This window comes from Spea bombifrons, chromosome 1, assembly GCF_027358695.1.
Source record: "Spea bombifrons isolate aSpeBom1 chromosome 1, aSpeBom1.2.pri, whole genome shotgun sequence".
NCBI classification, from domain to species: Eukaryota; Metazoa; Chordata; class Amphibia; order Anura; family Pelobatidae; genus Spea; species Spea bombifrons.
In genome coordinates, this window is record NC_071087.1 from 129772257 (window position 1) to 129785714 (window position 13458).

Here is a 13458-nt window from a genome sequence, read left to right on the forward strand (position 1 = left end):
AAATCACTCAAGGGAGCCGGTGGTCTGTTAAAGACCTCCGATACCGCTCCCTTGCGAGCCTGCTCCTCCAGCGGCGGACATTACTGTCCGTCTCTGGAGGGGTGCCGGCAAGTTGCCACCCCTCTGATGAGCGGCACCCGGTGCGGACCGCCCCCCACTCGGTACGCTACTGAGGGCTGTGTGCCGGCGCAGGGAGAAGGAAAGCCCAAATCTCGCGCTTTCCTTCTCCCTGCGCCGGCTGATGACGCCAAGTCCCGTGGCTCACTTGGGGGCCGTATCAGTCCGGAACGCGGGCCGCAATTGGCCCGCGGGCCGGACTTTGGACATGCCTGCCATACAATAATGATCGAGGTATGTAAGGACATATATTTAGTAATACACTCAACATATATGATAGCATACATTCAATTATACCTGCACAAACATTCTAGACTGGTCAGAAAGAAGATGGGAAAAGAAGGAACCCATATTGGATGCTGGATACAGGGCAGATCTATAGTTAGATGTGGAGATTACATTTAGTTATATAGGTTATGTATTTGTTTTTGTTCCACCTTTTACTATGTTTCACTATACTGAAGGGGCGATCCCATCTAATTAAATTATGTCTTTTTGATCTATATCCTGAATGTTTTGTCCAATTAAGTATAGTGAAATTTTAAGGTTACTGGTTTCTACTATTTGGCCGAGGAAAGGAGGGGATCAATATTCCTGGAATATAGCTCCTCTTGGAGAACCTGTTGCTATAATTCCTCCAGGTATCTACTTATCATATCATTAAGAAGGAAAAAAAAAATTCTCCATACTATACTGATAATTGATCTCACGCTTAATTTCGTCCCAATCTGGGATGTCCGATCTCCATCAATATTGTGCTATAGCGATCTTGCACACCAGAAGGAAATTTATCATAAGAGGACAATTAAATGTGCTCAATTTTGGAATATCAACATGAAAAAGAAACATTTGCGGAGTTATCGTCAAACCGAGACCAAACAAATCGATCAGCAGCAACTGCAACTTATGTTTCATTTCTTTAAGAGCTTCACACTCCCACCAGATGTGGTACATATTACCCTCTTGTTTTTTTACATATCCGGCACATTTTATGAAGCCTTGTAGGAACTAAATACCAATTTCATTGATAATGATTATTTATAAAATCATCTAAGGAGTTAATAGGAGTGAGGGTATTCTCTTTTAGAAAGTGTCTCAATTTTAATAATCTTAAATTCTTTACTGAAAGGGGTATTATCACTGTTGTATCTGATATAATCTTTATGGTTTTATAAAAAAAAAACTGTAGCACTTTAAAATAAAAATATAGCAATCAGATTTGTTTACACCCTTATACCATTACATAAGTTATGGTGGGTAAAAGGTGATGGAAACCCTTCCACTTAAATGTAAGGGGTAGTAGAAGTATTATTAAACACTCATCTACAGCCACCAGACAAGCCAGAAGGCTTGTTTTTTGCCTCAGAAATCTCATGGTGCTTTCGCAACCACAAGGGATTCTGGGTGGGCACATGCAAATAAGGTTAACAATTATCACCTTTGCCTCTATATCCACTTTATACATGGATCCCTTGAAAGTAATTGCCCGCTGTACAAGACAGCCTTTAGAGAAAACTCAGGAAGAGGTACAATAGCCAGATCACCACTCATGGACAGCTGTTTCGTCCTTCATGGGACTCGTCAGCATGAGGTTGTGATACTGGCTTAATAGTTGAGGCTTGGGGTAGCTAAGAAATTCCATTCCATAAGTTATGGTGGGTAAAAGGTGATGGAAACCCTTCCACTTTAAATTTAAGGGGTAGTAGAAGTATTATTAAACACTCATCTACAGCCACCAGACAAGCCAGAAGGCTTGTTTTTTCCCTCAGAAAAAGTGGATATAGAGGCAAAGGTGATAATTGTTAACCTTATTTGCGTGCGCCTACCCAGAATCCCTTGTGGTTGCGAAAGCACCATGAGATTTCTGAGGGAAAAAACAAGCCTTCTGGCTTGTCTGGTGGCTGTAGATGAGTGTTTAATAATACTTCTACTTTACACCCTTATAGAACCTATAAATACCCAGGACCACCTATTCACTGATCAGTGGGATGAGAGTTTAAAACATATGTTAAAAATTTAAGGGATATAAATATACCCTGTACAATCAAATGCCTTCACTCCATATTATGGAGATAGAGGGGTTTGCCCTTAAATGCTCATCTTTGGGAAAGGGGCCATCACTGAGACTTTAAACATAAAAACATTTCACTCCATAAATAAGTAAAAAGTACTGTCAATCCACGTAGCAACTTTTCAGATGCCCACTGATCCTGCTGTAGTGTGTAATCCCTTGGTTAGTAGGAGGTCGTGGGTACCTTCACTTAATTGGATTTATTTTACTTTTTAAATATATTTCTATGTTGTGAAAGTGTGAGTTTTAGGTGAGGACAGATTTAAAATAGCATGCATTTGTAATCATAAATATCAAAGAAATCACCTTATAAAGCTGAAGAAAAGGGTTTTTCATGTGGTGCTAGGTTGACCAGTCAAAAATACTCTCTGTGGGTAAAGTATCTTTTCTACTGATCTATTTAGATTTTATATGTATTGGTTTTATGGGATTTGTATACTCTTTATTGCAGTTTCATTATATGGTTTTATTTTATATATATATATATATATATATATATATATATATATATATATATATTGTATATATATATTGTGTGTATATATATATATATATATATATATATATATATATATATATATATATATATATATATATATATTGTATATATTTTTGGTTTTGTGTAAAGTTTTTTGTATGTATTTTTTTGTATATTAATAAATATTATTTTATTCAAAATGAAGCACTGTCCTAAGAATTCTTTATCTATAGGTTTACGTAGTCTTTCCAACTGTAAAATATCACATTTGTGATAAGTGACTGATCCGCTTTAAGTTTGACAGGTTAAAAATTCCACAGTCAGCTTCTTATGACTTTGGGCAAGTGGATTATCTCTATGGGTTCAAGGCATCAGAAACAAGTGTGTGAAACATGTTCGGGCATAATTAGTGTTTGTTAAAAATCTCTCTTTGCATACCATACAATATGCTATGAAATATTACAGGTTTCATCAGAAAGAATGCAATATAAGCTCCTTATTCCTTAAGGCACAAAGAAGCCAACAAAGAAGGACTACAATATTCTCAGAACTATGATTTAGTTAGGCTTAGGGTGAAAATGCATAATTACATTTAAAATGCCAAATAGATCAATTGTAAACTAAATAACGCTGGAAATTAGTACATACATAAATATCTTCTGTATTTGGAAAGGTAGTTAACAATAATTTCATTTACTCAGAGATGCAACTCAAGGTGTTAGAGCAGGCTTTGAGTTTATTTTAGCTTTTTTTATTTGTATTTTTTAAAGCAAGGTTTATTTTACTGGGGGTACATTAAGCGTAGTGTCGACTGTGGGTTTCAAGTCAATAAAATGCGCCACTGATCCAAGATACGGCAAACTTCTCCATGTTTGGAGTAATATACCACACGGATGGAAGGAATTACTTCACCCAGCTTTTATTCCTTACTTTATATGTAACTGTCACAGAGGCTTATGGTAATGAACGGTCTGACACCTTGGCTAGGAACTTTAGCGTTCCATATTACGTACAAAGCACACCCAACAAGACGTTGAAATTTTGTTTTATTACTACAAAAACAGTAGCTGGTATATGTTAAATTAATATGGTTCTTTCTTATGAATATAGAAAATTATTGCTAAAGTATGAATCAAAACATTGGGTTTCATGTAAACAAAACAGTAACAGTTACTATGGCAACTAAGATGCACACAGCTAGTGCCACGTACATGAAAATTTTACAGTATTTGGAATTCTTCCTCTTTTTCTCATTCTTCCTCAGCAGAGAGTCATACCCAGGTGTGTAAATGTCTTCCAGCCAATATTTTAGATCATTTGGATTTTCCTGTTGAAAGGTAGTATTGAAATCAGTAACCTGACAAAGTACAGTATTTGATTAAGCTAAGGATATCCTTTCAGGCATAGCATACTTAAAAAACAAAAATAAAATTCAAGCAGAAGGGAAGATTAATTATATGAGCCGTGAAAAAAAATCAAAAAATCAAATATCGTTTGTGTGAGGTTACTAGCTAACTGTCAGGGTTTAGTTTTGCTTCTTCCTTTAGCATGGTTTCCGTTAGACTTGAGAGTATGGACAAAAACGATTCGGACACATTTTTTGTTTTGTTTTTGAACCATTTGTTTTCAGATAACGATTCTTGTTTCCTGCCCTTTGAACAAACTTAGGATGGCTTTTTTTGTTCGACTCTCCATCACCGACTCTCACTCTCTGTCATGCTGTTTCTCACAGTCTTTCTCTACCTTCCCTCCATGTTTCCACAGCCTCTCTTCTCCTTTATGTCCTGGTGATCAGCTGCAATACCCGAGCCTCATGGATCACTTCCACATCATGACGAGGCCTCAGTGTGCACCATGCGGACAACCTCTCCCCTGATTCCTCCTTTTGAGGGAGAGGTTGTCCTCGTGGAGCATGCTGAGACCCTGATGCAGAAATTCTCCAGGAGGCCACGGTAATGTAGTAGACCAGGAGAAGCAGATCACCAGAGAAGAATGAAAACATGCAGAACATGAAGGAGAAGTGGAGAACAAGAAGTGGTGCTGTGGAAAAGGAGACAGAGAAGGTGTGGAGAACATTGAGAGAGAGAGAGAGAGAGCGCTTGACAGAATGAAATTTAAGTCAACTGAAAATTCTGTTTTTGTTTAGGACGTATCTTATTGGGTCTCATGGATTTGTCTGTTTTTATTTTGGAGAGTTCCACTAGAACTTTTGCTTTACATGTTTTCCTGTTTCTCCTTCTTAACTGAAGGTCCCTTCCCCTCACCTTCCTCTTTAACAACTGAACAAAAGTATTTATTTAGGCAGTCAGCTAGATTGTTATCCTATTTTATACAAGTCCCTTCATTTGCCATTAATTATTCATTTTTCCATACTTTTTCCTTCCCCTTTTATATCTGAAAAAGTTTTTGTCTTAAATTAATTTTGCCTCCTTAAGCTTAGCTTTATATCATCTTCCTCATTCTGAGTCTTCGTATAGTTTGTAAACACTATCTTCTCTTTCAAGATCTGTACCACATCTGCAGAGTACCACAGTAAATTCAATTTTTTTTACCAAATGGAATGTTCTGCTGCCCTGCCTTTTAGCAGAACATCTCTTAAGGGGGAACTTCAGCCATCATATGTACTTTAATGCGTATAATAAGTGGACATACCCCTTTCCCCACCCCCAGCTAAATGCCCCACAGGAGATGCATTTGGCCAAACGCATCTCGGTGCATATGATGTAAAGGTCTGTACGAGCGACTCTATTGGTAGCCGGAAGGGTGCTGGTCTGCCAGATGAGCTCCCTGCCAGCGACCAAAAAAGTCGCTCGTAAGGACCTTTAACTCTTGGAGCGGGGAGACCAATGGTCTCCCCAGGCTAAGGTCCACGTCACGAGTTAAAAGTCTGTACAAGCAACTCTATTGGCCGCCAGCAGGGGGTTCGTCTGCCATCAACGAATGAAGTGCAACTGCACTTCATTGGTTGATGGCAGAGGAGCTTCCTGTCGGTGACCAATAGAGTCGCTCGTAAGTACCTTTAACTCTTAATAATTACATTATTTGGGTTTGTTTTGTATCTCAATTATACTCTTAACTGACTGCACATTTACATGCTTCAATATTGTGCATTGTTGTTACTTAACATTTTGTGCAAGCATAAATTTATATTGCAAACAGAAGACCAGTACCTTGAGGTACATAGACAGTTTTAGAGTGGGAGATTGATTGTCATAATCCTTGATGGTCCATGCTGGCCCCTTCTTCCTTGTCTCAGGTTTTACTTCCCATCCTGTATCCTGGAACAATGGGTTGCTTTTAATTGTAGACCTTAGGATTTCTGGAGTTATGTGTCCCCGCAGTTCTTTGTCAACTAGCACCGGACTGTCCGCTTTTGGCATTGGCTGTATAGGCTCAGCGCTATTTTGGCCATTCTGTTAGAATAATAAAAAAAGGTTGTGTTTGGATATGTAAAATCATGTGCCATCATAACCTTTACTCTGCAGTATGACACAAGAATGTTACAACTCACACATTATTAGGTTTATTTTATTACAACTGCTGAGTTGTTACACTATTAACCATAGTGCCCTTCATCTAGGATTGTTTTTTATATCCATTGAATATCCTCTCTCCTCAATATACATGTGCAGGCCCGGACTGGCCATCGGGCACACCGGGCATTTGCCCGGTGGGCCGGGCCACGGCAGGGCCGCATTGACTTAGGGGCTGATGGAGCTGCAGCTCCAGGCCCCTACCCTACCTACGGCCGCATTAACGCAGGGCATAAGGGGCACCTGCCCCTTAAGCCCGCCGCAACTGCGACCGGGTCCGCCACTCTAAGGGGCCGGGAAGTCCCCACCAAGGCCGGCCTTACGGGTCTGCGGCCGCACAGGGTTTAAATTAAAACATCGGGGGGTTTTTTTAAACTTTATTTAACATCCTCCATGTTAAATAAAGTTTTTTTTTTACTTTATTTAACATGGCGGGTGTTAAATAAAGTTGAAAAAAAAAACCCCGATGTTTTAATTTAAACCCTGTGCGGCCGCAGACCCCTAAGGCCGGCCCTGGTGGGGGTTTCCCGGCCTCTTAGAGCAGGGCGCCACACTCCAGGGGGCGCGATGGGGGGCGGTCCGCACCGGGTGCCGCTCATCAGGGGGTGCCAACTTGCGGCACCCGGCACCCCTCCAGAGACGGACCGTAATGTCCGCCGCTGGAGGAGCAGGCTCGCAAGGGAGCGGTATCGGAGGTCTTTAACAGACCTCCGGTTCCCTTGAGTGATTTTAAGCCGGGTTCAACCCGGCTTAAAATCCCTCAAGGGAGCCGGAGCTCTGTTAAAGACCTCCGATACCGCTCCCTTGTGATCCGCGCGGCAACAGCTGCTGTGCGCCGGGGTTTGTCGTCAGATCCCGGCGCACAACACTGAAGCCGCGCCCACCGCTGTCCGTGCCCTCTGAACCGGAAGAAGAGAGAAGAACTGAAGAAGAGGAGCGAAGAGGAGGAAAAGGAGCTGTAAGGAGAAAAGAGGAAAGGTAGGAAAACATTCAGTGAGAGTGGATTGGTATATATGTGTGGATTGGTATATATGTGAGGATTGATATATATGTGTGGATTGGTGTATATATGTGTGTGGATTGGTGTATATATGTGTGGATTGGTGTATATATGTGTGGATTGGTGTATATATGTGTGGATTGGTGTATATATGTGTGGATTGGTGTATATACGTGTGGATTGGTGTATATACGTGTGGATTGGTGTATATACGTGTGGATTGGTGTATATATGTGTGGATTGGTGTATATGTGTGGATTGGTGTATACGTGTGGATTGGTATATATGTGTGGATTGGTATACGTGTGGATTGGTATATATGTGTGGATTGGTATATGTGTGAGGATTGATATATATGTGTGGATTGGTATATATGTGTGGATTGGTATATGTGTGAGGATTGATATATATATGTGGATTGGTAAATGTGGATTGGTATACGTGTGGATTGGTAAGTGTGTGAGAGTGATGGGTGTTATGCTGTACCATTTCCAATGTCTTTTTCATGATCTAATTATGCTCTAAAAGTACATCATAACTCCCATCACTCTATACTGTTCCATACAGTGGCAGAGCTGGGAGGCAGAGGCCTTGCACCCCCACCACAGGACTCCTGAAAGGTAAGTGAACTTCAAAGAGGGAGAGGGTAGATAGTTAGGAGGGGGTAGTTGCGGCGGGCTTAAGGGGATCTGCGTTAATGCGGCCATATAGGACCAGTCAGTCCAGTCCTGACTGGACCTATTTTAAGGTGGGGGCCTGGAGCTGCAGCTCCATCAGCCCCTAAGTCAATCCTGCCCTGGCACAGGCGCGGTCGCAGTTGCTGCTTGCTCCGGCAACAAGGTAAGTAGGGTGAGGGAGGGGGTGCAGTGAGAAGGGGCAGAGGGGGGTTAGATAGTGAGAAAGGGGGAGAGGGGATAGATAGAGGCGGTACATATTGAGAAGTGGGGAAGGGGGTTACATAGTGAAAAGGGGGAACATAGTGAGAAGGGGCAGATAAGATCATGAGAGGGGGTAGTGTGAATGCGTATGAGAATGAATGAATAAATGTGTGGATGAATTGTGTGAATGCGTATGACAATTAATGAATTCATGTGAGGATGAATTGCTTGAATGATTTGTGAGACTGCATTAATGAATGTGTCAATGATTTGTGTGAATGATTAAATGCAAAGATGGTACATGAAGGGTGGGCTTTAACAATAAATAAATAAATAAATATGGGCTGCTCAGGCTTAAATGCCCGGGCCTATTTTTTGTCCCAGTCCGGGCCTGTACATGTGTGTTGGTAAAGGAGACCACAGCTCACTCATCCACTTTAGATTATTGCTCCTGCTAAGGTCTGTATTCGCTGGATATCTGGGCATTTGGAGTATTAAATAAATGGAAAGGCATATAAAAAATAGTTAAGGCTGAATTAAAGCATGGTGAATGGCAAAAATGAGGGAGCACTTCAATGACAATAAAGAAATGTGTGCGGGTGAGTAAGTCAGCCACATGATAGTATTGGCTGAGCGAGGCCCTAACCCAGCTAACTCCTTGGCAATTAGGTGGCCATGTAGCATTTGTTAGAGTGCCCACTATAAGACTTGATGCTTCTTACCCCTGGAATGATTTCATTCACCAAATTAAAAGTAATATGTATACTTGAATTTGAAAACAGTATTTTATACACACACCGTGGAATGTACTTTGAAAGGAAATAACAAGAAAAGTAATATATATATTGAAAAGAAAAGAAAATATATATATTGTGTGTGTGCAACAAATCCAGTTTATGCAAAGAGAAAAAAGAAAAGAGTGCAGGTCCCAAGTTTTTGTAAAAGTAACTGTAAAAGTGAAGGAAGTGTATAGTTTACGCAAATGCAAGCATTCTGCATACAGATCAATAATTCCATATTATTATTAGTATTAACACTCTACTACTTTGCTGTTTGAAAGAAACCATGCAACATAAAAATGTTTGTAAACAATGTTCTTGTTTGAATAAGAAATAAAAATCTCCATTCTTTAAAAACACATAAGCAAATGTAACATTACTAATAACGTTAAAATCAACAGAATAGACGTTGTTTAGTATGAAGTCAGCTCTTACCTGAAAATATATCTTGTTGTGCCATTGCCTGCCATGCAGAAGGCCAGAATTAGCAACTAAACTTCTTACATCTAAACGGAGAAATTTGTCTGGATGGTTGTTATTTGGTAACACAGAAAGATCCATGATTCTAGGTCATTATATATATATAAAAAACTAGCCTCACAGTTCTCAAGGTTGTGACTGTGCACACTTTACATTATTCATGGAGGAGACAATGATCTCACAGGTGTATGAAACTGTAGCTCACTGGCTTACATTGCATCCTTTTAAGAAGAGGTTTAAAATGCAAACCTTCAAGCTGCCAATGTTCCCAGTTAGAAGGCTTTGGTGCCATTATAGCTAATTATAGCTATTATAGCGTTCAGTATTATAGTACTGAAATGAATGAAACCTTCTAATAATTAATAGAATACGTTTTTAACTCTTCTTAGCATTTTAACATTTAATAATTCACTACAGGTCCATATACAGTACGCCAGCTATGTATAGATACTCTGTATAACGCTCTTAATCAGCAATGCCAGAGTTGGATATGTAAAGGTGACAGTATTTTTATTCAGTAACAAAGTCAGTGTGGTTGTCAAAGGGTTGGTACCACCACCTAAATCAATTAAATAATTAAAGGGTGATGCCTATAATCTAGAGGGGTCTTATTTTTAGTTGTCATTTTTATATAACTTAAATAAAAAGTTAATTTGGATAAAAACACATTTCTCATTTCTTTATATTTTATAATATTATTCCATTACATTTTATAACCAAGATATGAAATTCATAAGGATGTTACTGTAGATGAGTGCCCAAAATTCACCCGTTAAAATGATAAAACTTTATGGTTAACAAGATTTTTTCATGATTGTCAGGATTATTTTAAAATGTATAAGGTGTTTAAAAAATACACAAGGCTTAATTCCGTAGATTCATTTTTCTTTCTTGTGTACCTTAGTTGTTTCATTTAGACTGTAAAGAATTGGGGACATTTTTTTCTATTATGTTTGGTTTATATACCACCCTTTCACCCTGTTTTCTTAACTGTTTCAATGTTTGTTGTTCATTGATGTTTCAGATATTATTAAGATCAGCTATCAACAAGGTGAAAGGGTTTTGCTTGTAAAAAAAACTGGACTAGGTGCAACCTGAAAAAGGCCTATGTGAAAAGAAAAGCTAAGGGTCTTCAGAACAGCTGGAGAATACAAACCAAATACTAAACATCTGGATGCTTTGTGATAATATGAGGTCTGGGTGGGTCTTCATTAGATGGATCAGTGGGCAGCAGACGGCTAACCATGGGGAGCAAAGAGTTAGTATTTTTTCAGCCATTACCAGATCCCCTCTAGTATTGGACAGGACTGGGCTGCATAAGGCTTGTTTACAAAATTTACTATAGGATGTTATAGTGTTGTTTCCTTGCTTGCCATCTGCAGTAAAAACTCCATGTGCGAATATTCACCGAGTGTTTCTTAATACTTAATGTAGTTTTCACAGTATGACCTCCGATCAATCAGATGTAGACAATGGATGCTTATGCCTACCACGGTGCTTTTCTGCTTTTCTGTTTGCAGGAAACCTGTAGAAGATGTCATACTGATGAGATAAGCAGTTTATAATATCTCATTTCCAGGAGATGTCACTAATGTGAATTTCAAGTTCACATTGGTGTTTTTCAGTGTTTTTACCAGCAGGAGAATAATCTGATCATGGCATGCAGAATAGCCTATTTGTCAGGCTCCTGGCCCAACTCCTACCGTCCAAGGGAATCCTCCAGCTACCCCTCACATTGCACCGTCCCCTCCGATCCGTTGCAGGCCGCATCCCCGGCCTGGAGTTAGACGCACCTCACGAATATTGAGTGCGCGTCCAGCTACCAGAAGGGGGTGTGTCTTGCGGACAGTTACGCGGTGCTATTGGTCAACGCAGGGAGGGGGAGTGAGGAAAGTGGGAAGAACCATCCCCACTTCCCATATGGTCATACAGTAGGGGAAGGAGTCTAGGGAAGTAGAAGGAGTAGTTCCTGTATCCCCTATAAAAGCCCCAAACACCATACCTTTAGTGCTTGCTTGTTGCATGCTGTGTGGTTTACCTTGTGTACTCCTACCAGTTGTCCAATTAAAGCTACAGTCCCTGGACTTTGTGTTACTCTTCCTCGGCTACCACCTGGACTCTGCTTTCTACGTTACCTGTCCTACCTTGGTGTTATTTGCTTCATTAAACCACTGCCAGGATAGTTTGTGGCTTTTCTTTTTGTTATTCCTGCGCTACACTCCACTGACCCAACCATGACACTATTTCACAAAATATTAAACAAAAACTAAGTTTTGAGTTATGAGGCTACGCAATAGGACACATACGTTAAACAAAGACAAATCATTCAAATAAGCTATTTTTTATTGAAAATCAGGTACATACATTTCAACAATATCTTTTCATAAAATTGAATCTTTAATACTCCCAAATATTTCACCTATTTTTTCATGTTTACATAGACCTTTTATTTAAAACACACAAAACAGAAAAGTAACAATGGCAAGAAAAACAGAAAAAGCTGCAATTGTGTGCTGTAGATGGTTACCACCACCAGTTGCAAACAAAGCGGATGGCATGTTTATCTATTGGGACAGGCTGAAGTCCAGTGAAATAGCACCCTAGGCATGTTCTCCTTTGAATTTAATTAGTTAACAGTGCAACAGTGATTCAGTGTAAACATATACAGTGCTTATTGATTTGGTATTCAAGTTGTTGTGTGCAATATTCCTTACTGTCCTGAGTATTAAGCAGTTGGCAAGAAACAAATAATATTCACAGAAAAGAGCCACATTGTTGAAATCCTGTGTAGCCAAAAGCAAAGACAGCTTAATGTGTGAATATTTCCAGGCTAGTGTTTCATCCCACCCAACTGCCCATTTCTCTGTTAATCTGGATGGAGAGTATTATTGAACCCCTAGTGTCTACTGCGAAGAGAACAATACAATGTGTGCCTTTCACGGCACAGATCTTGCTTCCCATGTCCCCTTATACAAATGAGTGACCAGAAGGATGTATTGACTAAACTGGGAGTTTGTAGGTAACAGGCCGACTACAGCTAATGTATTCCGCAAGCCAGTTAGCTGAGATGGCCCAATATTATGCAAAATTACATTTAAACCAAACTGTAACATTAAGCGTTATGCAGGAAAAAATTATCCACCTGTAATCTCCCGGTTTAGTGAATAAACCTAATGTGTATGCACGTATTTATGTATGCAAAGCATTATTAAAAACACTCAATCATCAGTCAATAAGACTCTTGGGGTGGCTGGAAGGAAGCAATATCTGTGTTTGAAACATTGTGTATTCTTTAGAAAACTATCAAAAAAGGAAGAAAGGGTTTTTGAATATTGTGGTCCTATTATCTGTGTTGTTCAACCATTGAACATGTCTCATTAATATCTCTCAGAAGACGCCATTTATGTCTTTTGAACAAGGATTTATAGTACTTCATGAGAACCGCTAGGATCATTTTTCATTAAATGCTATCATTAGTAATACTGTAGTGACGGAAATCTGTTAAGTCATGCAGCATATTTTATCAGTTTTCAAACTATTTTTATGTTTAATTTCTGAGGTTAGGAATCTGAGGCTGTCATTAGTTCCAGCAACTGTTATAAGCAGTTGTTCAAAGGTGAAAACATTTCTAAGCACAAAAAAACCCAAACCGTTTTGGGCAGGAGCATAGGCTTATGTAATATTTTAGGCATGTCCTGGTCTTTGTTAGAACTCACACTACCCAAAACTTGTAACTGTATCATGGGGTTTAAGATATGATTAATGATATTGTGCTGTTGTCTGTTGTCCTTTGTAAGTCAATGTAACCACATGCCACTAAGACAAGTCATGGTGACCCAGCTAAACCTCAAGAACCAGCAGGTCCTGAAGATCCTACTCCTGATACACACAAGGACCTGTGTTTGCTTAGAACAAGTTGGCTTGGCTCTTGCATGGGCTCTGCAAGCTAGAGTTTGGTCTGGCTTGTTCCAAATTTTGCTTGTGCTGAACATTTGCAACAACTAGTAATGGCCGGCATACCTGGTATGACACTGTGGTGTCGTGTGAGAATACCTGGAGGAAAGGATTTTGCGTCCTGCGCAGGGCTCCCAGAGGGAGGATCCATGTTCCAATGTTTTACCA

At 39.7% G+C, this 13458-nt stretch overlaps 1 protein-coding gene across 1 annotated transcript; it reads right to left on the bottom strand.

Annotated features, from left to right (window-relative positions):
- Nucleotides 1-3567: 3567 nt before the first annotated feature.
- Nucleotides 3568-9417, bottom strand: MINAR2 (membrane integral NOTCH2 associated receptor 2). Its single transcript, XM_053454232.1, has 3 exons — nucleotides 9292-9417; nucleotides 5837-6079; nucleotides 3568-3993 (listed from the first exon to the last, which is right to left on the bottom strand). The coding sequence occupies exons 1-3, from the start codon at nucleotides 9415-9417 to the stop codon at nucleotides 3814-3816; spliced, it is 549 nt and encodes a 182-aa protein (XP_053310207.1). The 3' UTR covers nucleotides 3568-3813.
- Nucleotides 9418-13458: the final 4041 nt, after the last annotated feature.

Excerpts from the sequence above, each read along its gene's own strand:
- MINAR2 (XM_053454232.1), bottom strand. The coding sequence starts at position 9,417 with ATGGATCTTTCTGTGTTACCAAATAACAACCATCCAGACAAATTTCTC. Across the intron at positions 6,080-9,291 it reads ACAACAAGATATATTTTCAG|AATGGCCAAAATAGCGCTGA; the intron begins GTAAGAGCTGAC and ends TTATTCTAACAG. Across the intron at positions 3,994-5,836 it reads AACTGTCTATGTACCTCAAG|GAAAATCCAAATGATCTAAA; the intron begins GTACTGGTCTTC and ends ACCTTTCAACAG.